Raw genomic sequence first — 26,120 nt, forward strand, 5'->3', positions numbered from 1 at the left:
GAGCTGACCTCAGTTCTGATTCGTGCGGCGGGGGTACTTGAGCCGGAAAATGGGGGAGTAGGAAGGGTGAACGAGCAGGGGTCCAGCAAAGTCAGGGAAGTAGAAAATTCCGAAAAAGCAGGTAGGGAGGGGGCTTGGTCGTTGTGAGCGGGCCATCCAGGTTTGCTGACTGGTGCTTGGGGCGTGCAGGCCCCTATACCCCGGAGCCTGGGAGACAGGGCCCCTGTCTCTTTCAACGGCGATATTTCACAGGACGGCTCCCAGGTCCTTTACAAAGACATTTCCTATTGTAGGAGATGCATGTACATCTTAAAGGAAGGATCTATAATTATGCTTTTCTTAATAAATGCTCTGAAAAGGGGGGTCAGGAGCCTATCGGGTGTTGACTCAGCAAATGGCAAATTGTTCTGGCAGCCTTGAGCTCTCTTGGGCAGGCATTCTAAGGGGACAGAGGTTGTCTTCTGAGGGCCCCCGCCTTGAGCTGCTTAGAAACCACAGTAGTGTTTGTTCAGGTTAGTGGGGGACAGAGTCACTTCTGCTGAAAGCCCTGGTCCCCACAGGCCTAGTCAAGAAGAGAGCTCTGACCAGAGTTCAAAGAGAAGAGGAATGTCTTCATCAAAGGGCAAGTTAAAAGTTCGCATAATTTTTATGTAAAAGTGAAAAATACAGGTCAGAGGACAGGACTCCTTCGAGGCATTCTGAGAAGGAAGAGATTCGTCTGGCCGCGGTAGAAGTGGTGACCTGTGAAGGGTGCCAGAATGGACCTGTGAAGCTCCTAGACTTGTGCTTCTCCGTATCAGCACAGCCTCCAAGAGAGTCCTTGCTACCTCGAGGCCTTTGCCAGTCACGCGCAGTGCTTTTGAAACAGAGCAGACTTTGTGGTTTAACACTTTTTTTAATGCCCTTAGAGCTTTTTTTTTTTTTAATAGATTTTATTCTTAAATAATCTCTACACCCAACATGGGGCTTGAACTCATGACCCCGAGATTGAGTCACACGCTCCACCGACTGAGCCAGCCTGGCACCCCAGAGCTTTTTGTGTTCACCAAAGCAGCGTGCCTCATTGAACGTGTAGGAGCTATTTTGTTCTTAATTTGATAGAAACCAGGGATTTATTTTGACTTTGAAATAATTGCCTTCTATCACGATTTAAAATTGTCAGGAAAGGGGGTGCCTGGGTGGCTCAGTTGGTTAAGTGGCTGCCATTGGCTCAGGTGATGATCTCAGGGTCCTGGGATCGAGCCCCATGTTGGGCTCCCCACTCAGCAAGGAGTCTGCTTCTCCCTCTCTGTCTGCCCCTCCTCCGCACTCACATGCACCGCACGCACGCTCTCTCTCAAATAAAATCTTTTAAAAAATAAACACCATACAATACTAACATAATAAAAAAATAAGGAAATAAATAAAAATTTAAAAAAATAAAATTGTTAGGAAAAATATAAGAATAATTCCCTAAATGAAAATGGACAAAGTAATTATTTAAAAATAGAGTTTTACTCAAATAGGTATTTGTACACCACTGTTTATAGAATTACTCACAATAGTAAAAAGGTAGAAACAACCCAAATATCCAATGATGGATGGTTGGATAAACAAAATCAGGTCTATCCATTCAATGGAATATCATTCAGCCTTAAAAAGGAAGTTAATTCTGAGACCTGCTGTAACAGTGGGTGAACCTTGAGGCCATGCCAAGTGAGGCCAGTCACAGAAGGACAAAAACGTGATTCCACTTACACGCGGTCTCTGGAGCAGCCCGTTGCATACGTACATTCTACAGAAGGTTGTGTGGTGGTTGCTAGAGGCAGGAGGAGAGGGGACAGGAGTTACTGTGTAACAGGGACAGAGTTTCCGTTTGGGAAGATGAAAAAGTCTCGAGATGGATGGTGGTGACGGTTGCACGACAATGTGAATGCTAATGCCACCGAACTGGATGCTTAAAACTGGTTAAAATGGCAAATTTTAGGTATAGTTTAAAGATTTCTTTATTTTGGAGAGAGTGAGTGGGATAGGGCACAGAGGGAGAGGGAGAGAGAGAATCCTCAAGCAGACTCCCTCCCGACGCAGGGCTCGATCCCAGGTCCCTGAGATCATGACCTGAGCCGAAATCAAGAGTCGGATGCTCAACCAGCTGAGCCCCTTTTGTATATTTTACCATGATAAAAAGTTTTATAACAAATAAAAGGAATACAGCTTTGGATATTAAGGTCATCACACTGAGGATGGCAAATAAAAGCTGTACCTTGGAATCAGCAATCTTTTCAGCCATGTCTCACCCTGTAAGTGAGAAAACTGACCAAGAATTTCTTTAGCCGTTTTTATAGCTCTGCCTGTCTTAGAGTAGAACTCTGCATTTGGATGCCTCCTCCAACAGGGCCCCTTGTGCACAGCACCAGGGAGCCTCTCCAGAAATGTCCATGCCAAGAAGGCCTGTCACGGCTTCCAGTCAGTTGTGCTCAGGGCCTTGGTCCCGTTCTTCATTCCACAATCGAAAATCAACTATGTGCTTCAGTGGTTGGTAAGGAATCCTAAGTAGTAAAACTATTTCTGCCCTCAGTCAGCTGTATCCTAGTTAGGAAAAGAGGATAGGCCAGCCTAAAAATTAACACCATGCAGCCAGATTATGGAACCATTGAAGCACAAGGAATCGGATGCCAAATGCACGTGGGCGACATCCGTGGCCTTTGTCGGGCCTCCCGCAAATGCCGGGTGGTCTTGTTGCCTTTCACTCTTATACTAAATATTAAAATAATCAACCTCGAAGAGGGGAGCAGGGATGGAGGGGCCATCAGATTCATGGTGATTTTGCATTTATAACCCTGAGCAAGTCTCAAGTGTCAGGAGACCCTGCGAGCTGGTGGTCACTTCCTACCAGCGGCGTTATGGCTGTAGGACCGGGGTGGGCTGTCCACCAGGAGGAGCCTCTGAGACACCTTCTAAGTACACGGCAGGCGCTCACAGTTTTGTTCCTTCATGTTACTTCAGTTCCTACCAATACTTGCAACTCCTGGGCTAAAAACAAAACAAAACACTAGATCTCATCTGGCTGGCTGGTTGTTTGTTTTATTTAAATTCAGTTAGCGTGGCTGGCTGGTTTTTGGCTGTTCGAATAACAGAATTACATTTTGTGATTAGTAAGTAGCTCAACTTCTATAACCTCTACAGATAACTTTTTATAAGCACGGAGGGGAAAAAATTTATCTTCAAAGCCAGTTTCTAAGTAGTTGCAGCCACTTGGGATTTAGGTAAGTTGTCTGGCCTGAGTTTGAGGAAATTCCTTGAGCTAAGAATTAGAACTTTTTTATCATCTCTTTCCTGTAGCTAGTTGCACGCACTCATGGGGGTCAACATTGGCCACCACCTTTTTTGTTTAGGAGTTATTATACCAAATTTTCCCTGAATACTTGTTAAAAGCCTGGCGTGGACTTGCCCTGGAAGTCTGCTAAGAAGGTCAGTAATGTTTCGAGACCTCATAGTGTAGGTTTGTTTTGTTATACCTGGGGGATGCGTTCACGTGTGTTATTGTATTTGAAAGACTCTGGCTAAAAACCTTTGCTTTGTGGGGATATAGACTCGGTTTCATTTTGTGTTGTAATTCTTTTTTCTAACCTTATTTCCTACCAACTTGGAGTCATTGGTTTCACTTTTATTTTTAGAAAGCGCCCCTTGTGGATATCCCTGTGTTGCAGTTTTGCTATGCTTTCGTCCAAAGGTAACACAACCCTTCCCAAACATGTCTCAATTATAGATGCTATTGCAGCAATTCTAAATGTAACCCTGGTCGTACTTGTTGACAACTGGAGAGCCTTAGTTCAGAAAATATCTTGACCGTGTCTTAGCTTCCTCCTGAGCTGTGAGAATGCCCTGATGATCTTTTCCTTCTGCAGAGATCTAATCTGACTTTATAAAAGCCGGGTGCTGTTGGTTGAACACTTTATGTTCAGTGTTAAACGTGTTAAAGACTTCTTTTAGAAAAAGGAGAAATGATCGTTTTGGGTGCTGTCCTCAGTGCTTTCCCGTGCCTTCTGCATGGGTGTCTCGAGCTTACTGGCGCTTTTCAGCAGCCTCTGCTGCAGGAGGCAGTCAGGCGGATCCGCCACACGGTTCTCCACGGGTGGGAAGGAAAGCTTCCTGGACTGCTCAGGTCTTTCACAGGCACATCGGGTGCAGCTCACAGCCCCTCCACTGTGTGGGGCCATCTCTGTTACAGTAACAAGGGGGAAGTGGGGGGTAGAGCCCCCTTCTCAAGGAAGCCTACAGATCCTCACGTGTGTGGCAGGAGTTATGCAATCGGGCAGTCTGACCACCAGATCCAAGCTCCTTGGTTAACACAGTTCCCGTTCCATGGTTCTTCCAACTCCCCACACCCTGAGGTTGCAGGAGGCTAGATCGAGAGGGTCAGCATCCCAGGAGTCCCTGGGTCTGGGGTGCAGTTCAGACCAGCTGTTGAGGCCTCATGCCCAAGTATCGTTCAGTTCCTTCTTCCGGGAGTTAAAGAGGACCCGGTCATGTCTTTCCTGGTGATAGCTACTGTGCATCGTCATGCTAGCAAGTGTCTGTCACAGCGGCCTGAGTGATCCGTGGGCTGCCAGAGCAGCTGCAGGTTAGGTGTTTACCTTCCTCCTCTTACAGAAGAAGCACTGCCGAGGTCACTCCGGAGGCGGTACGTCAGGCACCAGGACTTGAACCCGGGGCCCTCGGGCTGTGGCTGAGCTGCAGCGTGTTGTGCTGCGCAGGCCTCGCTGTGAGAGCCACTGAAGATCAGCCTCCTGTGGGTGACCTTGTGACCCGAGGGCCGACTCCATTACCAACAAAACCGGGGAGGCCGGATCCTAGAGCTAGATGGGCCCAAGACGGGCCTCCGGTTCAAGGCCTTTATTTGACAGGCAGGAAACCAGGAGCATCTGACCTGTCAGCAGCAGGATTTCTGGTCTCCAGACTCCAGGTTCTTGCCAGAGTACAAAAATTTCGTTTGTGTGTATTTTAATTTAAAAAAGAACAAACAGGTCAGTCAGATACACCATCTTCCCTCTGCTTTCCAACTGCCCAGACCTAAAATGTGCTTGTAAGACGTGTTTTGACTTGTTCACAGTTGGGTGTTTTCCCCTGTTTTTTAAAAACAGACTCCCAGTAACAGCCCTGCAAGAGAACTTTCCTTCGTTGTTGGGCGTGTTAAAGGAATCCGTACAGTTGAATCTGGCTCCCCCCGGATACTTTCTGCTCCTCAGGTATTGTGACCCAGCATTCACGTTACCCTGTTTTTCTGCTGGAACATCCCTTGTTTCTGCAGCATTCTTAGTCTAAAGCTGATTGTCTCTCAACAGCATGCTGAACGACTTTGTGACGAGAACTCCCAACCTGGAAAGCAAGAAGGACCAGAAAGACCTGCAGGTCTGTGTGTGAAAAGTTCAGCAGATGTTACCGTTTCCAGGAGTGGTTGTCCGCCTTTAGAGGACATGCCTGTGGATCAGCAACACTGGGCAGAATCGTTCCTTAGATTTGCATGTGTTCTCACAGCTGACTTCCTCTGTTACGGTCTTTAGAGGGCTCCATAGACCCGGGCCAGAGTCTCCTGCCAAAGTTCTTGTGTCAGACTTGAGCAATCTGCTGCGGGTTGACAGGATGCCCCCACTCCTCACCGCACACAGATGCAGCTGGAGCCGCCGCCTCAGCAGCGTTAGGTTAATAACTCTGTCCATGTGAATTTCTTCCCTGGAAACCTTTCTTTTCCCCCCTGATTAAAGCAGTATATACTCGTAGGAAACCTCAAAAATCCTGAAAAATAAAAGTGAAACTCACCCTAGGAGAAGGGAGATCTTAGAGTAGAAAGCCAACAAATAAATAGAATAAATAGAATGATGGAGTTAGGAAATCACTATGTTGCAACCATGAGAATCATTGATTTGGGGGCTTTTGGAGCCAAGACTTCAACTTAAATGGGACGTGTATCAGTTTTACGGCCCTGGCGATACTTCTTCGGATCATTACGATCCCTGGCATTTGTGAACGGTCTGTCCAGTTCCCACTGCTGAACCACTGGAGCACCGTCGAGAGCACAGTCAAGCATAATTAGGAAACTTGGGACTCCTTTGGCCTCCACTTGTTGAGACGGAAGCGTCATTAAAGCCCAGACACCGTGCGACTGGCACGTGGACGGCATTCCCAAACTCCCCTCTCGAGGCCCCGCTTTGTGGCCCTTTGCCTACAGCACGCCCCTCCCTTTGGTCCATTCTGGGGTAGCTTTGGCCACGGGCATTACCGCAGCCGATACGACTGGTGCACCTCGCCCCTGCTCTTTGTGGCTGCTTCTGTCCCACAGTGCCCAGCTCCCGACGCCAACTCCTTGTCCCTGCTTCAAGACGGGGCCTGCCCTTCTTCCCCATCACTCTCTGCATGAGAAGTGGGCCTCCTCTGAGCTCTCGGTCCCGTTTCCTGCTCTTCCCTGCCACTGTCAGCCACACCACACCCCTGCGCCGGCTCAGGGCAAGGTAGTTCCCTCAAGTGCACCCCTACTGGCCACAGGCAGGCGGGCATGCTCTTGCCTTATGCCTAAACACAGCTTAGAGTCAAAGTCAGGGTGGTTCGAATCTCAGATGGCCGGGACTTGCAGCCAGGCTCCGCTGGTGAGACTTGGTGATGCTGGCTTGAGAAAGTGGCTCAGCATTTCTCTCCCTATCACAGCCACGTGACCTGATTCTCTACTGATCATACTCCAATACGGGAGCTGTTAGTCACATGTGGCTGCTGGGCACGGGGAATGTGGCCTGTCCGAATTGAATGTGCTGTAGTGTAAAACATGCGTCAGATCTCAAAGGCCTAGTGCAAAAAAAAAAAAAGTGTGAAATCTCATTAATTTTTACATTGATTGCATGTTGATCGTATTTTGGATATATGAGGTTAAACATTATGAACTTGTTTCATCTGATCTTTTAATGTGGTTCCTGGGAAACCTCCTATCACCTGTGTGGTTCTAGTTGCGGCCTATGTTGTATTTCTGCTGGTTGGTGCTGTTGTAGGCATTTTAGATTCTTTTCCTGAGCTAACTGCCTCTCCTCTTTCTCTTCATTACTCTCAGGAAGTCACTCAAAAAATCCTGGAAGCTGTAGGGAACATTGCTGGCTCTTCCTTGGAACAAACCAGCTGGCTAAGCAGAAACCTGGAAGTGAAGGCCCAGCCTCAGATCTCTCTAGAAGAATCTGATGCTGAGGAAGATTTGTGTGGTAGGTACAGAGAGGGTCAGAAGATAATGCCTGCTGCCTGCTACTGTGAGGGGGTCTGGTTTTTCCTTAAAAGTAAACTCTCTGGGGGCACCTCGGTGGCTCAGGCAGTTAAGCATCTGGCCCTTGATCTCAGTTTAGGTTTGACCTCAGGGTTGTAAGTTCAAGCCCCACACTGGGCTCTGTGCTGGGCGTGGAGCCTACTTAAAAAAAAAAAAGTTAAAAAAAAAAAGCAGACAGTCTGTTGTTACTGTTTACAACATCATTTATGTGTAATAAACAATAGGATTCCACTGATAGGGCCCTGAGTGACGTATGCTACTGTGGAAGCCCTCACTGAGCCTAGATCAGAATCCAAGAAAGTAGCTTCCCAAGATAACTTGCACAGATTAGGTAAAAGAAATCTGTGGGGTATAAAAAATATGGAAGTGTATGTTTTTCTTTTTGTGGAACTGTGGAAAGAAAGTTTAGTAAACCAACAAACTGTTGTCAGGCCATTAGATTGTGTCTTTTCTTTATGACTAACACACCCTTGCCTCTCAGTGATCTTTGTGTCTCATCACTGTCTGAGATGTGAAGATTTTCTAGTGGAGGTCACATGGGCGGGGCACACCCTGGCCTTATTATTAGTTGTAGCTTCCTAGGAAAGCAGTCAGGAGACTCTCAGAGGAGACTCATCTGTTTACTCGGACCATCAATCAACCAGTACTCTTGATTATTAGACCTACTGCAGGGAGAGACAGATTTGGCAGGGTCATAGCAACGTCTCATCGGGGAAGTTCGGGGAGGACATTTGTAGGGTTGCAGGGCCTTGACTGAGTTGTTTGTGGCAGATCTTTTAGGGTGGGGAACTGATTGGGATTAGGCAGAGTTTGGGATTGGTGGGGGCAGCACAAGGCGAGAGTCCCAGAGTGAATCTTGACAAGCATGCTGCCTGTTTCGATACGTCGTAAGCTGTTTTAGTTGTTCTTTCAGGATTAAGTGTATCTTGGAGCAAGTAACTGTTTTTGCTAGTTCTCAGTATTATTTAACAGAGGGACAGGAATGTATGTCCAGTCCCAGTATTGGTTATACCAAACGAGTAAACAGGTTTGCTCTCAGTTTTATTAACACAAGGGCAAAAAATTACATTTAGGTTCTTAATACGAACTACATAGTACAGTACCCGCCACAAAGGAAATGTTCAAAAACGTCCTGTAAAATTTACTGCCTCTTTCATTGTCACTAGCAATAGTTAACAGCAGCAGCTCAAAGCTAAGTCTGTGAACTTTAATCTACCGTAGAAGGGTCAAGAAGTCAGGGCTCTTTTCTCTCACAAGTAGCAGAAATAATAGAAACAACAGAACAAAACACTTCAGCGCCTGTGGGTGAAAAGCCCTGGCATTGGCGTCTGGTTCTAGGCATAGCAGGAATCAGGCACTCAGCTGAGGCGAACCAAGGCTCGCGCGGAGATTCTGGGTGGTTCGTCTCGGGCCACACAGCTGACCCGGAGGAGAAGAGGGAAGGGCTGGTGCATGGGAGCCACGAGAAATGGGTGCCCACCGGAAGGGGGCTTCTCTTCGCAGGAGGAGGAAGGATGGCGTACTCGACAAACTGCAGTCCCACTGGCCGCTGCTTCGGCCATACTGGTTTCATAACCTGTTTTGTGGTTTGTGTAACAAAAATAATTATACTTCATTGTGTAACGAAGATGCTAGATCTAGTGTGCTCTTAGTTGCTAATGTAAAGCAACCATGAGCCTTTCTCAGGCTGTGGCTCTGGTTATGGTTGTGGTTCAGGGAGGGAGCGCTTGCATCTCCTGGGCTAATTTGCCCTCAGTCATTTCTGTCCCACGTACTGAGGTACGGATCGGACTGCTTCTCCACCAGAGCGGCTGTGCCGACCGTGTTCGGTCCACGGTCACTGGGCCTGGCTTTTGTGCAATTATTCCATTTAACCTCAAGATAATACTCTGGGAAAATTACCTCATTTTTGTTTAAAGAAATCAGAGAATTCCAAAGCTGGAGGTGATTTTTGGGCTTCTCTATAAAACTTAATTAATTAGAGAGTACCAAAAACCCTGAGTGGTTAGATCATGACTATATTTTACTTGACTTGAACAAATTACGTATACATATCGGCCATAGAAAGCATGAAACAAAATGAGGCTTCCAGTAACGTATTTGTCCCCATTTAAAGTTGGTGTGCATGCACCGGACATGCAGGTTCTCACTCGGAGTCCATGTGTGGTGTGTGCCGCGTGCGGGCCCTACAGCTTCAGACACGGGCAGCATGGAAGAGGATAAGCAAAAAGTACATTAACAAAGGGATCTTTCAACTCTTTTGAAAATCTGAAGTTATTTCAAAATGAAAGCTTTTCAAAGATCGAAAAAGGAAGTAAATGACCCTGAGAATTTCAAGTGGTTCTTAGTGTAAGGACAGTAAGAGTCCGATTACAGGGAGCGGCTGGGAGCGGGGAGATGTTGCAGAGTGTGTCCCCAAGGAGGTGACAGTTGCGCTGAGAAGTCAGAAGTCGGGGCAGCTGTGCAAAGACCTGGAGGGCGCTGCCCAGAGGGATGGCAAGTCCTCAAGGTGGGTGTGGGTCAGAACCAGGAGACCAGCCTGGCTGGAGTTGAGGGTTGCTGGGCTTGAGGAGAGCCTGATCAGGAGCTTAGATTTCCTCCCACTCGCTGTGGAAGCCATTAAAGTGTTTAGGGCAGTGACAGGCTCTTCCTCCGTCTTTAGAAAACATCAGTTTGGCTGCTATGAGCAGTAAGGGCTGTATCAAGTGAGAGCAGAAAAGGGAAGTCCAGTTAACAGGATTTCGCAGTGGTGTGGGCTTGGAGGCAGGGGTGATGGAAAGGTGGACTGATTTATATGCAGAGTCAGCAGAATTTGCTGATGGGCTGCATGTGGTGGTTAACAAAAAAGACAATCAAGGATGACTTTGGTTTTTTGCTTATGCAATTTATTGAGGTGGAGAAGACCAAAATAAGAACATTATATAACAGAAAATTGAGCTTGGTTTTGCAAGTATTACATTTGAGATGTCAGAAAAAAAGAGGAGCCAGAAAAGACACTTAAGTGGTCACTGGGGTAAGAGAAAAACCAAGAGCACAGAGTCATGCAACAGGAGAAGAGGGTGCTTCCAGAAGGAGGGAGGGGTAACACAATGGAAGGCTGTTGAGAAACAGAGGAAGGTCGGACAGAGATCCACTGGGCTTGACAACATGGAAGCCACGGGGGTGGGAACACTGGAGCGGGTAGAAAGGAGGAGGAGGAGGCCGTGAATGCAGAGAATCCCTGAAGCTCACTGGTCAGTAGGACAGAAATCAAGTAGAACTAAAGACCAAAGAATACCCCTTGTTTGCTTTGTTTTTGAATTGGAATATTCCAGAGCATATTTATATGGTGACAGATCTGTGCAGCAGAGGAAGAAATAAAGAGAGAAAGGATAGAAAGTGAAGCCCTTGATGGCCATGGGGCCAAGCTTGATGTCATAAATAGAATTACTGTTCTTCCATAGGAGCCAGGAACATGTCTATCAAAACAGGAGATAAGGCAGAGAATGTATATATATATATATATATATACATGTTCTAGATTCATAGCACATAGGAGCCAAACTGAGGGAGTTCCTGTTTGTTTCCATTAATTTTCTCAGTGAAATAAGAGGTGCGTTATCAGCTGAGAAGGGAAGAATGTTGATGGTTATCGAGGGAAGGTCTGCAAGAATGACGTTGCAGAGTAGGAAAGCCAGCATACTGCCAGGGTACAGATGGTAGGACTATCTGGTAGCATCAGGTCCTTTTTGAGATTCATGGTCATGAAGGAAAGTGAGATCTATTTCATCGTTGTTTGGTTTTCTCCAGAGCATTTAGCTACACAGAACCACACAGGCTGATCTGTGGGTTTAGCCAGCTTTGCATTTTTCCAGGTGAGTGCCTCAGAGGGAGAGAGCAGCAAAACAGCCCAGGATGTTTGCCAGTAGATGGGAGACCACAGGTATAGGTGGGGAGGCGAGAAGGGCAGACCTGGAGGAGTTGACGGGTGGTCAGGGTGGCAGGTGAAAGGGTTTGGTGGTCTGTGCAAGCGTTCGGGAAAGGTAAGATGTGGTCAGAGAGGGAGACTGGAAATGGAGATTTGGGAAATTGGTGAAGCCAAGGGTGTGATGGTGACAGTGGGTGACCGAGCTGGGACGGAGTAACAGATTGTTGGAAGAGAGAAGTTTAGGGGGTCAGAGGCCCAGAGGGTAGGATCATCATCCAAGGGGATGTGGACATTCTGAGAACAATGCTAAGAAGAGAGATCGGGAGGACAGTGAGTCAGTGCTAATTTATTTGATCACAATGCCGATTCTTCCTGAAGCTGAACATGTTGACAGAGAGGAGCCCCTAACGTATACTTACGTTCATCCTCAGTGTGCAAGGCTGGGGTGCATCACGCACATCCATGTGATGCTTCAGGGGCATACATGGTGGCCCATCGCCATGATTAAAGCAGAAACGCCTCTTTCTGTCGGCAGATACCACCGTCACTGCTTCAGCAATGGTGCCCGCGTCTGCCCCGTCGGTATACAGCGTGCAGGCCCTGTCCCTCCTGGCAGAGGTCAGTGCACACCCAACTTGTCCTCCCTCGATGGCATGATGGCCAGCCCAGAGCTTCGTGCAGGCGCTCCGTTCTCGGGCCAGTGAGTGCGGGCCGCCCCTCCCACTGGCCTGCAGAGCCGCGCTCGGCCTCAAGCTGCCCCTGGGACTTGTCTTGTTAGGTTGTGTGCCCCTCGAGGATGAGTTCTTACTGCCACCGGCTTTAGGAGGTTTCTGTTTTCCTTGTGATCCCGCTCTGGTAGGTCCTGGCATCTCTCCTGGACATGGTTTATCGAAGTGACGAGAAGGAGAAAGCAGTGCCCTTGATCTCCCGCTTGCTTTATTACGTGTTTCCTTACTTACGCAATCACAGGTAATGCCGTCTCCTCCCTGGTGTCCCGCCGGTAGGGAGCAAAATCGGTTATGGGAAATGCACCAAGTGGCTTTCTTTGCACAGTCTTTGACATTGACCCTTTTCCCTCCCCACCCCTGTTCAGTGCCTACAACGCTCCCAGCTTCCGGGCCGGCGCTCAGCTGCTGAGCTCTCTGAGTGGCTACGCCTATACGAAGCGAGCCTGGAAGAAAGAAGTCTTGGAGTTATTCTTGGACCCTGCTTTCTTTCAGATGGACACTTGCTGTGCACAGTAAGAAACGCTGTTCTGACAAAGGGCTGCTGCAAGTCCTCAAGTGGAAAAAGTGTTTCGGTTGACATAATTCTCATACTTGGAAGGGGAGCAGTTAGCATCGACCCAGGTCCCAGGATGTCCCTGTCACAAGCCCTCGTGTTAACTGTGTTCGTGGCAGAGGGGCTGGGTGTTCTAAAAATAGAGAGGTGCATTTTTTATCAAAAGGATTTCGGTTACGAGAGCATAGCATCCCCAGAGCGCACAATCCAGGGTTCCAGTGTCCCCTGGCCTAGTGCTGCTCCAGCTTGGAGTCACAGATACTCCAACTCAGATGACAGAGCCCGCTGGTGACACTGTGTTGTCCTTATCCCACGTCCCAGCTCACGCTTCACAAGTTCTCACTGAGACCGTGCAGCCGGGCCAGGCCCTGCTGCTGAGGGACAGATGTGAGGTGAACTCCCTGCGCCCTTTCCTGGGAGGTCAACAAAACCACTCTGTTGGCTCTCCCCCTGTCATGGCTGACGTCTTTATCAATGGCATGGATGGGGGCTGGCGATTGGTTGAAGTTTGCCCTGCTACCCCCTGAGTCCTGGGGCTTTCACCTTGAAGTCCTATTGCTCTTCTGGGGAGCCCACTTGAAAATTAGTCGTATTTGGTGTCGCTACTCCCACTTCTTTCCATCAGCACAAGCGTATGAACAGCCTCCTGTGTGAACACAGGGCAACTCTTGAAAAAAACATTTTTCTTTTACTGTAAGCTGGGAATTATTCATTCTTTCATTTGTTATTCATCACCTGTGTTGTTAAGTTTATAAATGAAAAGCTTTTGCTCAGCTTTCCCTTGTATTAGAACCTGTTCATTTCCCTAACTTCTTTTCAGAAAACAGGTTTTAATAGATCTCAAAGGGGCTTGTTCTTTTCTTGATGCCTCTATTCAGACTGTCATCCTTTACATATTTAATTAATTTTGCCTTCTTTTAATATCCAGTTGGAAGTCCATTATTGACCATCTTCTGACTCACGAGAAAACAATGTTTAAAGATTTAATGAGTAAGTTGTATATTACTTGCACATAAACCACACTTTTAAAGGACTGATCCCATCATAATCAGCTTTTACCACATAGCTCAAAACTCCACTCGGATCTTTAATGATGCCATCTAAGTTGCAAACTGTAACATAATGTGCATAATGTGTCAGGACTCATGAATGAGCCTCCCGGTTCCAGTCTATTGGCCAGAAGGCCCGACAACCTTTCCTACACCTTTACAGTGGGAGAATATTTTTGAAAGTAATGATAGGTTTACCATGATTTATTAGGAGTATTTGTCTGTCCCTCATATCCTCTTCTAGTGCCCTATTGTTTAATGTCATTAAAGAAGCATTTGTATTTACAAATAAATATGTGAATAATAACCACAAGATGATAATTACTTAGTCAGGACCATGATCTTCACCAGGAAGGATAGAAGTTTACATGATTATGAATGTCCTGTCACTTACCTCTGATTGCGGTTTTCCCGCTAAATGGAACTTACTGCTGTATTTATTCTAGACATGCAGAGCAGTTCTTTAAAACTGTTCTCGAGTTTTGAGCAGAAAGCCATGCTGCTAAAGCGCCAGGCTTTTGCTGTCTTCAGTGGAGAACTTGATCAGTACCACCTTTACCTTCCTCTGATACAAGGTAAGAAGGCCACCCCACCCTCACCCCCAGCCCTGCCCCCTCGTGGGTGGACCCCCGGCTGGCTGAGACGGGCCGGCCGCCAGAGTGGCCCACAGCACGTTCTGGCTGGACGGAGGAGCGTCAAAATGAGTACTTGTAGAAGAACTCCGGAAATTTACCTTTGGATCTGAAACTTTATTTTAAAAGTCAATGATTGGGGCGCCTGGGTGGCTCAGTCGGTTGGGCAACTGCCTTCGGCTCAGGTCATGATCCCAGAGTCCCACATCGGGCTCCCGGCTCGGCGGGGAGCCTGCTTCTCCCTCTGACCCTCTCCCCTCTCATGCTGTTTCTCTCTCACTCGCTCTCTAAAAAATAAATAAAATCTAAAAAAAAAAAAAAGTCAGTGATTGTAATGCTATGAGTTTTTATTAGGTAGTTCTAAAAGTCGGACGGTACTTTCTTAGCGTTGTCTCCTGCTAGGTCCCACCTGCAGTCAAGATACTTGGAGGTTACAGCACTAACCCCCAAGGCTAGTGAAGGAGAAGTCCTTAATGTTTCCTTAACAGTTTTTCTCTCTTTTGTACTCACCATATTCCTTGCTTCAAAAATGAATTATTACAGCTATTGTACATGATTTTAAAGGGTTTTTTTCCCTCATAAAATGTGGAGGTGGTGAAGTGGGCATTCTGTCTAAATTCACCCTTCTCCAAGATACAAAAGAATTCTCAAATAGAAATGTGTTTCCCTTAAGACTCATAGCCTGAATGGAATCAGATAAAATTAATACAATTCTTTTTTTTTTTTTTTTTTAAAGATTTTATTTATTTGACAGAGAGAGACACAGCGAGAGAGGGAACACAAGCAGGGGGAGTGGGAGAGGGAGAAGCAGGCTTCCTGCCAAACAGGAAGCCCGATGTGGGACTCGATCCCAGGACCCTGGGATCATGACCTGAGCTGAAGGGAGTCGCTTAACCAACTGAGCCACCCAGGCGCCCAAAATTAATACAATTCTTAAAGGAGTTGTTTAATATTATGAAGACTAGTGTAACAAATAATTTTACAAATATTAGAATTATGTTGTAAATTCTTTATTGAGGGCCAGGTTTACTAAGGTATAATTTACATACAGTAAAAGTCACCCTTTTGGGTATATAGTTCTGTAAATTTTGATGAGCACATGTAGTCATGGAACCATCACCATAGTCAACATGCAGAACATTTCCATCACCCAGAAAGTTCTCCTCTGCCCCTTGGAAGTCATCCCCCTCCCCTTCCGTGGCCCCTAGCAAGTGCTAATCTGCCTTCCACTCATACAGTTTCATCTTTTCCAGAATGTCCTAAATGTAATTAGGTGGAGTGCAGCCTTTGAGTCCGGCTTCTTTGACTTGCATAATGTATTTTGAGAGTCATCCGTTCCATCGTATTTATCAACAGCATACTGTTTTTTATTGCTGAACAGCATTCCATTCTGTGACTTGCTCATCAGTTCACCAATGGTAGGGCATTTGGGTTGTTTCCAGGTAGAATTATGACATAAATCTCTTGCTCTGCCCTTTAAAAAAAAGTGTTTATAAACATCTGTCAGTTGGGACTCCTGGTGGCTTAGTAGGCTAAGTGCCTGACTCTTGATCTCAGCTCAGGTCTTGATCTCAGGGTCTTGAGTTCAAGGCCTGCACTGGGCTCCATGCCAGGCGTGGAGCCTACAATCAATCAATAGATAAATAAATATATAAACGTATCTGTCAGCTCACAAAGCATGTTCTCTTGCCCAAGTCATCCTGATTACTCTTAATATTAGTAGTAATCGGGCGCCTGGGTGGCTCAGTTGGTTAAGCGACTGCCTTCGGCTCAGGTCATGATCATGGAGTCCCGGGATCGAGTCCCACGTCGGGCTCCCTGCTCAGCAGGGAGTCTGCCTCTCTCTCTGACCCTCCCCCCTCTCATGCTCTCTATCTCATTCTCTCTCTCAAATAAATAAATAAAATCTTTAAAAAATAAAATAAAAAAAAAATATAATAGTAGTAATTATCAGCCCATGTGCCTCCTTGATTAACTATTTGAAAGGCCCTAATTGTTGTAGTTCAGAACATTAGTAGCTCTCACAATTATTAATTATGACTATATTTTATATTTGCAATAATAAAATATCTTTATACTAAAACTGACGTAATTTCAACCTGTGAAACACATATGGAGATTTTCACGTCATGATGTCCTGAGTACTTGAAATGCATGAAAGCTAATGTTCAGATATCAACAGATCCTTTCTTGAATTGCTGATTCAGTCAGATGGTGGCCAGGATTGCCAGTAAGGGTGATGGCAGCTCTCCAAAGACTTTGGCTGAATGCAGAGGGCCGTAAGAGACTCTTAACTCTAGGAAATAAACAGAAGGTCACTGGAGGGGATGGGCATTTAGGAAGGCACTGGATGTGATGAGCACTGGGTGTTATATGCAACTGATGAATCACTGAATTATACCCCAGAAACTAATAGTACAGTATATGTTATAAACATCTTTTTTGTTTATATGCCTGATTACTACTAATATTAAGAGTAATCAGGATGACTTGGGCAAGAGAACATGCTTTGTGAGCTGACAGATACGTTTATATATTTATTTATCTATTGATTGATTGTAGGCTCCACGCCTGGCATGGAGCCCGGTACAGGCCTTGAACTCAAGACCCTGAGATCAAGACCTGAGCTGAGATCAAGAGTCAGGCACTTAGCCTACTAAGCCACCAGGAGTCCCAACTGACAGATGTTTATAACATATACTATACTGTTAATGAAATTGGATTTACATTTAAAAAAAAAAGTGAACGCAGAGTCAAAGCCGTACTTTGTTGCATCCCTACAAATCATAGAGGGGAGAAACAAGAACAGGAATCACCTGTCCTCTAGTGCGCGTGCAGCGTCCGTGGTGGTCTGTATGCACCTGGTCACTCAACAGCGCTGGGAAGTGCAGCCTTGAGTCCGCTCTCAGTGGAGGCAAGAGGAGGAAGCTAGAAAGGAGAACGTGTAGGCCAGTGCACCAGACAGACCCTTTGGTGCCTTTCCACTCCGAGGTCAAACACCTGTCGTTCTCTCCCCCGTCTCCCATCACACACACCTTTAAAATGCAGGGTAAGGCCCAGAGAGCTAAAGAGACAGTATTAGGCATGTAGAACAGGAAAAGAACAGACCAGAGCCTTTCTCAAAGAGTGTCATATGGTTTGACCACGGCAGAATCTAAGCATCCAACGTTCTAAGAAATCATGCCTCTGAGAGGAAGAGAGAGGTAGGGGCAATATAATACTGGATGTATTCTATAAAATGTGTGTGTGTGTGTGCACATGCGCACTGACTAAATTCAGAGATGGTTTTGGGCCCTTAGGGAAGGAGAAATTTCTCCACATACCCCTGCATTTTGCATAGCTCAAGTGCTGTATTTCTAAAAATGCTCCATGTTTTAAAAAATAGACATTTTTACCCCCTTTCATTTTTTGTTAACTGACACTTTACAGGGGCGCCTGGGTGGCTCAGTCGGTTAAGCATCTGCCTTCAGTTCGGGTCATAGTCCCAGGGTTCTGGGATTGAGCCCTGCATCGGGCTTTCTGCTCAGCAAGGAGCCTGCTTCTCCCTCTCCCTCTGCTGCTCCCCCTGCTTATGTGCATGCTCTCTCTCTGTCAAACAAATAAGTCTTAAAAAAAAAAAAAAAAAAAAACCTGACACTTTACAAAGCACTTTCCTTTTATTGTCATTGTCCCCTAAACTGCTGAAAAGGCCCAGCCTCCGGGAGGTCCTGGGGTAATAGAATTCAGAGCATTCTCTGATAGTCTTGGGACACTTGACTGGCCTCTGTGGAGCAATAATGTCCAGGCTGAAAAAGCAAGATGTATAAACCTACTCAAGCTAGTTCAGATAAAGGCAAGTTTATTACTAAGATACTACAAACAAATCTTAACTAGCATGACTGTAGTTTAGCTGTTTGCCATAGCAATTTGTTATGTTCCTAAGAAACCTTAAATTATGGGGAGGAAAATCACATTCTGCAGACAGTTACTTCAGTGGAGAAGTGGGGAAGACTGCTAGGGGCTAGAGGAACTCACACCTTTTTTCCCTACAGGAATTAAAGTTTTTGTCTTGGCCATGAAATCCCAACTTCATTGAATACCTCTCCTTTTATTCACTCACGCCACTTCCCACTCCTCACTCTCAGAATATGGTGTCAGCGGCCAGCCAACCTCTGTGATCCTAGAGCACCATCACTCACCAAGGACTGTCTGTGGTTCTTGTGTCTTATATTTCATATTCTCAGAAGAGAATTTAGTGGTCATTGGTCATCGAGTGGATTTCTGGGTTAAGTCAGAAGTTGATATTTTTCTGGTCAGCGGTGGCAGGGAAATAAGAGCCACTTGGTTCATTCCTTTAGCAAAGGCCATGAACTGCTTCACCTCATAAAGAAGAGGGCTGGAGGTAAACAAGGGGGGTCTTAGGCTGTATTGTTAAATGTCAAAACAAATACAGTTTTATATTTTTGTCTAATGAGAAACCTCAAACTGCATATTTGTGTGACATCTTTAAAATCTTCTTTCCTTAGAACGCCTGACAGACAATCTCAGAGTTGGACAGACATCCATAGTTGCTGCTCAGATGTTTCTTTTTTTCAGAGTTTTGCTGCTAAGAATATCTCCCCAACATTTGACTTCATTGTGGCCCATAATGGTCTCTGAGTTAGTAAGTACAAATATTTTACTCTTAAAAGCGGGGCTGGAGCTTTCTTAAATGCTTTTTTCAGGAATAGTATACTATTTCATATATATCTTAATTTTATCTGCAAAATTTTCAACCAAGCTCATAGCACACAGTCAGCTCTTGGTTAAAAAGGGAATTTTTTTTTTGAGACAGAACCATTTAATGTATCTCTGGGAAATTTTATAGTTTGTATAAACAAAGTATAAAACTTTAAGGCACAGTGAATAACTATGTACACGTTACTAACTGGCCACCATTGGACAAGTTGAGAAGGTAAAATTCAAGAAACATAAAATCTCTGTAAGTTACTATCTTCCTGCTACTACAGTCAGGAAAGTTCCTAGGCAAGCTCTTTTAGATCTAGTGCCTCTAGGGAGAAAAGATTCAGATCATCTTTAGATATGGATGCCTTCACAATATCAGCTGGAGGTGCCATCTCAAGTGAAGTCAAAAGCAAATGAGAGGGAAGATGTCAGGTTATCATGTTTCCAAGCTACGGGTGTAAACTGTAATTTATGGTGACATTAATTACATAATCTGCAGATTAATCCCTTAAATTCTAAATTATAGAGTTTACACCCATGACTAGAAATATTACCACCACATACCACGACCTACCGTACCATACCATGAATCTGCGTAACTAAAGATTCCTAATGAAAAATAATCTTTCCTAAATCTTTCATATATCCATTGAAGAACTTCATGTCCAGATGTTCACATTCACTGATAATGGATTTCCATAATAGGCCCACTGTACCTATGTTGTGAGTTTCTTTGAAACCATATCTTATATAGAAATATTTAAGGTTGATGGGCGCCTGGGTGGCTCAGTCGGTTAAGCGTCTGCCTTCAGCTCAGGTCATGATCCCGGGGTCCTGGGATGGAGCCCCGCGTCGGGCTCCCTCCTCAGTGGGGAGCCTTCTTCTTCCCTCTCCCTCTGCCTGCCACTCCCCTTGCTTGTGCTCTCTTTCTCTCTGTGTCAAATAAGTAAATAAAATCTTTTTTAAAAAATTTAAGGTTGAAAGTTTACTGCTGTTTAGAAGGCTATTAACAACGATTAATCTCTGAAAGCACTATAAGTTTGTGGGTAGGCTTTTAAGAGCAGCATTTCTGAAATACTCCACACATTTAGTTCTTCTTCCTTACTCACATCTGGTTATAAATTAGTCATACAGATATGTCATAAGATTCTAAACATGTATTTAGGAATATTTTCAAAATCTTTTTCAGGAATAATGTACTATTTCATATATATCTAATTTTATCTGAAAATTTTCAAGTTGATAACACATAGCTTTTGGTTGAATAGAGAATATTTTATCTTCTGCAATCATATTTGATCTTTTTTTTTTTTAAAGATTTTATTTATTTATTTGACAGACAGAGACATAGCGAGAGAGGGAACACAAGCAGGGGGAGTGGGAGAGGGAGAAGCAGGCTTCTCGCTTAGCAGGGAGCCCGATGCAAGGCTTGATCCCAGGACCCTCGGACCATGACCTGAGCCGAAGGCAGACGCTTAATGACTGAGCCACCCAGGTGCCCCTCATATTTGATCTTTTAACTGTCAGCTTATTCCAACTAATTTGTATTGTTTGATAATATTTGCTATTTTTTAAGCTGGTTTTTTCCAGTTTTACCGAGATATAATTGACATACAGCAGTATATAACCTTAAGGTGTACAGTGATTTGACTAACATACATGGTGAAGTGAGGACCACAGGAAGTTTAGCTAACATCCATCATCTCGTCGATATGAAAAGAGAAAGAAAAAGATTCTTCCTTGTGATAAGAACTCTTAAGATTTATTTTTAATAATTTCATATATACCCTACAGCAATGTTAACTATTGTCATGTTGGATGTGACACCCCTAGTACTTTTTTATCTTAAAATGGAAGTTTGTACTTTCTGGCCATCTTCATCCCATTTCCCCTCCCTCACACCTGCCTTTGGTAACCACAAATCTGGTCTCTTTTTCTATGAATTTGGCTTATTTTTTTTTTTTTTTTTTTTAAGATTCTACATACAGATTAGATTATGCAGTATTTGTCTTTGTCTGACTTGTTTCACTTATTATAATATCGTGAGGGTTCATCCATGTTGTTCCAAACGGCAGGATTTCCTCCTTTTTTATAGCTGAGTGATATCAACATTTTCTTTATCCATTCATCCATCGGTAGACATTTAGGTTGTTTCCATGTCTTGTAAATAATGCTGCAGTGAATACAGGAATGCAGATATCTCGTCAACATCGTGTTTGCATTTCCTTCTGATGTACGCCCAGAAGTGTAATTCCCGTATCAGAAGGTAGCTCTGTTTTTAATTTTTTTGAGGAACCTCCTTTCCACAGTGGCTGCACCAGTTTGCATTCCCACCTACAGTGCACGAGCATTCCTTTCCTCCACATCCTCACCGACACTGGTTGTCTCTCTTTCTGATGCTAGCCATTCCGACAGGTGTGAGGTGATTGATATCTCACTGGGGTTTTTGTTTGTTTTGCATTTTCCGGATGGTTAATGATGCAGAGCATCTTTTCATGGACCTGTGGGCCATGATATCTTCTTTGGAAATGTCTATTCAGGGGGTGCCTGGGTGACTCAGGCGTTAAGCGTCTGCCTTTGGCTCAGGTCATGATCCCAGGGTCCTGGGATCGAGCCCCACGTTGGGCTCCCTGCTCACTGGGGAGCCTGCTTCTCCCTCTCCCACTCCCCCTGCTTATGTTCCCTCTCTCGCTGTCTCTGTGTCAAATAAATAAATAAAACGTTAAAAAAAAAAGAAGGAAATGTCTATTCGGGTCCTTTGCCTATTTTTAAATTAAGTTATTTGCTTTTTTGTTACTGAGTTGTATGAGTTTTTTAATGTATTTTGGATATTAACCCCTTATCAGATATTTGGTTTGCAAATATTTTTCCCCACGCTGTAGGTTGTCTTTTCATTTTGCTGATTGTTTTGCTTTGTTATTTTTTATGGCCATATACATTCTAAACATCAAGCTGGGAATCTCTCTCAAATAGTAAATTGAATTTATGTTTTCTTTTTAAGATTCAGATATTCATACAGCTTGAAGAAGATCTGAAAGAGGATGATGAATTATTAAGGTGAGTTGTGCAAGGGTCTGTGCGCATATGTGAGCAGACATCACTTTGTGATGTACGGTTATCTAACAGTCAGTGTTATTTTCTTCAAGTACTTGTGAAGGGACCAGCTATTTGACCATTTCTTAAACAGAAAAAACTCCTTATGGACCTTGCACAGGCAAATGGACTACAGCGTATGTGAACGAATTTATAACGAGTTTCTTTGCAAATTTATAGAAACAGCAACAAAATCAACAGAATGAAAGTTTCAGTTGCCGATGGAAATGGGCCCTCAGTGGGGGAGATACCCCAGAGTGAACTGGTCTTATATTTATCAGCTTGCAAATTCCTGGACACAGCACTTTCTTTTCCACCTGACAAGATGCCGTTATTTCAAATGTAAGTCAGATAAGACCATGTGTCCTCTTTGAAATGGTGACTTTCCTTGTCAGCATTTTCACTTTGTTGTGTAGGGTGTGTGAGAAGCCCCGGTTGGGGTTTCTAGTGGCGGATGAGAATACCAGGTTTCAGAGTTCTTACAATACCTGTGGTTTCCTGAATTTGGCTCATAATAGTGTTTATGGATGGGTTTCTGGGCGGGGGGGGGGGGGGTGTTGAGCGTGCTTTGCTATTGAATGCGTATAAAACAAGAGTCACGGGCTGGTGGTCCTCACTGCATTTGTGTAGATTTCTTTGTTTTTAATTAAATAAATGGAACACTCAGGCGCCTGGGTGGCTCAGTTGGTTAAGCGACTGCCTTCGGCTCAGGTCATGATCCTGGAGTCTCAGGATCGAGTCCCGCATCGGGCTCCCTGCTCGGCGGGGAGTCTGCTTCTCCTTCTGACCCTCCCCGCTCTCATGTGCTCTCTCTCTCATTCTCTCTCTCAAATAAATAAATAAAATCTTAAAAAAAAAAAAAAAATAAATAAATAAATAAATAAATGGAACACTCTTATCTCCAGCTCACTTTGCCCCTGTTGGCTTACATTTCCTATAGGCTTAACACAGCTGCTCATATGGTTAATTTCATGCCTGGCCCCAGATACCACTTCTCTCTGTCCTATCCCCCTACAGAGATAAGAGAATAATCATGTAGAACTGTTTGTGGTTAAAATGTCGGTTCTTCTTAAGTGCATATTACAAAGTGAAAGAAGCCAATCTGAAGTGGCTACATACTGTATGATTCCAGCTCTGTGATACTCTGGGAAAGGCAAAACTATGGAGACAGTAAAAAGATTGTCAGGGGTTACAAGAGAGGGAGTCAGAACACAGAGGATTTTTAGGAGAGTGAAACTACTTTATTTGATACTATAATGGTGGATACATGTCATTACACATTTATTCAAACCCACAGAATGCACACCACCAGAGTGAGCCCTATGGTAAACTCTGGACTTTGGAGGGCATCGCATGGCCGGGCGGGTGGTGGTGGGGGGCACATACAGACTTTCCGGGCAATTGTGTTGGGAACCTAAACCTGCTGTAAGAAAAGAAAGGTTTTTTGTTTTTTTAATTTAATTTTTCTTTTGATGTAGTGTTCCGTGTTTCATTGTTTGTGTATAACACCCAGTGCTCCATGCAGAATGTGCCCTCCTCAATACCCACCACCAGGCTAACCCATCCTCCCACCTCCCCTCCCCTCTAGAACCCTCAGTTTGTTTCTCAGAGTCCATCGTCTCTCATGGTTCATCTCCCCCTCCGACTCCCCCCCTTCATTCTTCCCCTCCTGCTATCTTCTTAGAAAAGAAAGTTTTTTTTAAGTGGGTTCTGATGTATAGGAGTATGCATAGCAGCATTATGCATAATAAGCAAAAAGTGGAGACAATCTAAAGTCCATCGATGTACGAGTATCTGTACAGTGAAATATCCAGCAATACAAGAAATGAAGTACCGACATTTCCTTACAGCATGGATGGACCTTGGCAGCAGCATATGAAGTGAAAGAAGCCATTCACAAAAAACCACATGCTCTATGATCCAGTTTATATGAACTGTCCCGAATAAGAAAATATGAAGAGACAGAAAATAGATTAGTGGTGGCCCAGACGAAGGGGGTGCAAGGGATTGCAGGGTGATAGCTGAAGGGAGCAGGGATTCTTCTTGGGGTGATGAAAATATCCTAAAGTTGACTATGGTGATGGATAGACAATCCTGCAAATAAACGAAAGTCTATTAAAGTATACACTTCAAATGGGTGAATTGTATGGTGTGTGAATTATATCTCAATAAAACTGTTCAAAAATCTTTTTGAAGTGGGCTCTGAGTCAGCATGCCTGACATCAGATTTTTTTTCATCCAGTTACAGGTGGGCGTTTGTTCCAGAAGTGGACACAGAGGGCCCTGCCTTCCTGTCAGATCTAGAGGAGAATCACCAAGAATGCAAACCCCACACCGTTAGGATTCTCGAACTTCTAAAATTAAAATATGGGGTAAATGTCTTCCTTTTTGCAATTTATATTTGTAGCAGAAGGGAGAAAGTCTAGGCAGCAGAAGTCCTCCACGTGCCACTTGATTTTAACGACTTTGAGTAATTTTCTAAAGTTCTTTGATCCGAGTGTTAAAACTTGGAGGTGGTATAAAGCGCATCTTTATTTTCTCATTTATATGTCACTTTCTCATCCCAGTTGCTGAGGTAAGCATCCTGGATAACAGGATCGGGATCTGTGGAAGTAGTTTTATACAGAGTCCCTGTATTATGCAGAGGAAGGGCCTGCGGGAAGAATGGCCGGGGCCTGGGGGGCTGAGGTGACATCCTGGTGGAAAATGTCAGTTGAAGACCAGCATTTGAGTTCATTTGGAAACTGCCATTAGTACTGGTAGTGAATGTTCGTAAAGAACCCACTGCTTGGGGCGCCTGGGTGGCTCTGTCGTTGGGCGTCTGCCTTCGGCTCAGGTCACGGTCCCAGGGTCCTGGGATCGAGGCCCGCGTCGGGCTCCCTGCTGGGCGGGAAGCCTGCTTCTCCCTCTCCCGCTCCCCCTGCTTGTGTTTCCTCTCTCACTGTGTTTCTCTCAGTCAAATAAATAAATAAAATCTTAAAAAAAAAAAAAAAAATGAACCCACTGCTAAGGTTGGCTGCCTGCATGTACCTCACTTGCATCTCTAACCCTTAGCAAAGCCATATTATCTTTATGAGGTGGTTGTGGTTTTTGTGTTGTTTTGTTATGTTTTGCAGGAAATTGGCAGCTCTGATGAGATCACCATGAAGAATGAATTCCCCCTTCTGCGCCAACATTCTGTTTCCAGCATCAGGCAACTGAAGCCATTCTTCCAGACTCTAAATTGTGCTTTTAAAACCCAGAGTAAACTGCCTGCCGATACCCAAGGACCTCCAGTCTTGGAGTTTCCTGTCACAGATAGCCCAAGGGTCTTGAAACAACTAGAAGAATGTGTTGAATATGATTTTTTGGAACATCTGGAATCTTAACCACATAAGACAGAATTTCAGAATATATCCTGAAAGCCAGGATATATTCTAAACAAGAGAGGAGCCAGGATAGTGCTTTTAAATAAGTCTTTTTCCATTTTCAAGGTCGATTTCAGATAATTTTCTGTTGGGCAACAAAACACACCTCCCTAAATGCCTTGTAATATATTTGGATCTGATTGTATGTTTCTTCCTCAATTTATGTAAAGAAAATAAAATTAATATATCATCTAATGCTAACACAAAATGTGTAATATGAAGTGTGAAGGTAATGAGTTTTCTTTGTTGATGTAGATACGTGTGGGCTGTCAGTATATTTCTCTAAAAGTTTACACTTGTTGAATATTACTTTTAACCTTTCACACATGTCCTTTTTTTCTTTAAAGATTTATTTATTTGAGAGAGAGAGAGAGTGAGAGAGAGCATGAGAGGGGAGAGGGCCAGAGGGAGAAGCAGACTCCCCACTGAGTGGGGAGCCCAATGTGGGACTCGATCCTGGGACTCCGGGATCACGACCTGAGCCGAAGGCCGTTGCTTAACCAACTGAGCCACCCAGGTGCCCACATGTTTGTCCTTTAAAGCATTTATTTTGGTACCACATTTTAAAACCAAAGTATATTATTTTCTGAAAATAATAATTGCCCATTACCATTGACTATTCAGCAGTGGTAAGGGCTTGAAGATATTGCAGTGTATTTAACTCTTAACCATTAAAATCACATGGTAGGGGCGCCTAGGTGGCTCAGTTGGTTAAGTCTCTGACTTTTTTTTTTTTAAAGATTTTTATTTATTTGACAGAGAGAGATA

At 44.6% G+C, this 26,120-nt stretch overlaps 1 protein-coding gene across 4 annotated transcripts in view; it reads left to right on the forward strand.

The window, feature by feature from the left end:
• Window positions 1-25,673, forward strand: part of DOP1B (DOP1 leucine zipper like protein B) — a 103,517-nt gene extending 77,844 nt beyond the window's left edge. For 3 of the 4 annotated variants that reach the window (XM_035017663.1, XM_035017666.1, XM_035017664.1), the window contains exons 24-37: window positions 3,657-3,712; window positions 5,124-5,228; window positions 5,325-5,391; window positions 7,076-7,220; window positions 11,719-11,804; window positions 12,046-12,155; window positions 12,280-12,426; window positions 13,396-13,457; window positions 13,963-14,091; window positions 18,654-18,790; window positions 21,854-21,909; window positions 22,126-22,287; window positions 24,188-24,317; window positions 25,062-25,673. In XM_035017663.1, coding sequence (XP_034873554.1) covers window positions 3,657-3,712; window positions 5,124-5,228; window positions 5,325-5,391; window positions 7,076-7,220; window positions 11,719-11,804; window positions 12,046-12,155; window positions 12,280-12,426; window positions 13,396-13,457; window positions 13,963-14,091; window positions 18,654-18,790; window positions 21,854-21,909; window positions 22,126-22,287; window positions 24,188-24,317; window positions 25,062-25,313 — 1,644 coding nt within the window. In that variant the 3' untranslated portion in view covers window positions 25,314-25,673. The remainder of the gene's footprint in view (window positions 1-3,656; window positions 3,713-5,123; window positions 5,229-5,324; window positions 5,392-7,075; window positions 7,221-11,718; window positions 11,805-12,045; window positions 12,156-12,279; window positions 12,427-13,395; window positions 13,458-13,962; window positions 14,092-18,653; window positions 18,791-21,853; window positions 21,910-22,125; window positions 22,288-24,187; window positions 24,318-25,061) is intronic. The other variant, XM_035017665.1, reaches the window with a different exon arrangement.
• The last annotated feature ends 447 nt before the right edge of the window (window positions 25,674-26,120 follow it).

Source organism: Mirounga leonina, unplaced genomic scaffold, assembly GCF_011800145.1.
Source record: "Mirounga leonina isolate KUSES-001 unplaced genomic scaffold, KU_Mleo_1.0 Mir_172, whole genome shotgun sequence".
In the NCBI taxonomy this organism is placed as follows: Eukaryota; Metazoa; Chordata; class Mammalia; order Carnivora; family Phocidae; genus Mirounga; species Mirounga leonina.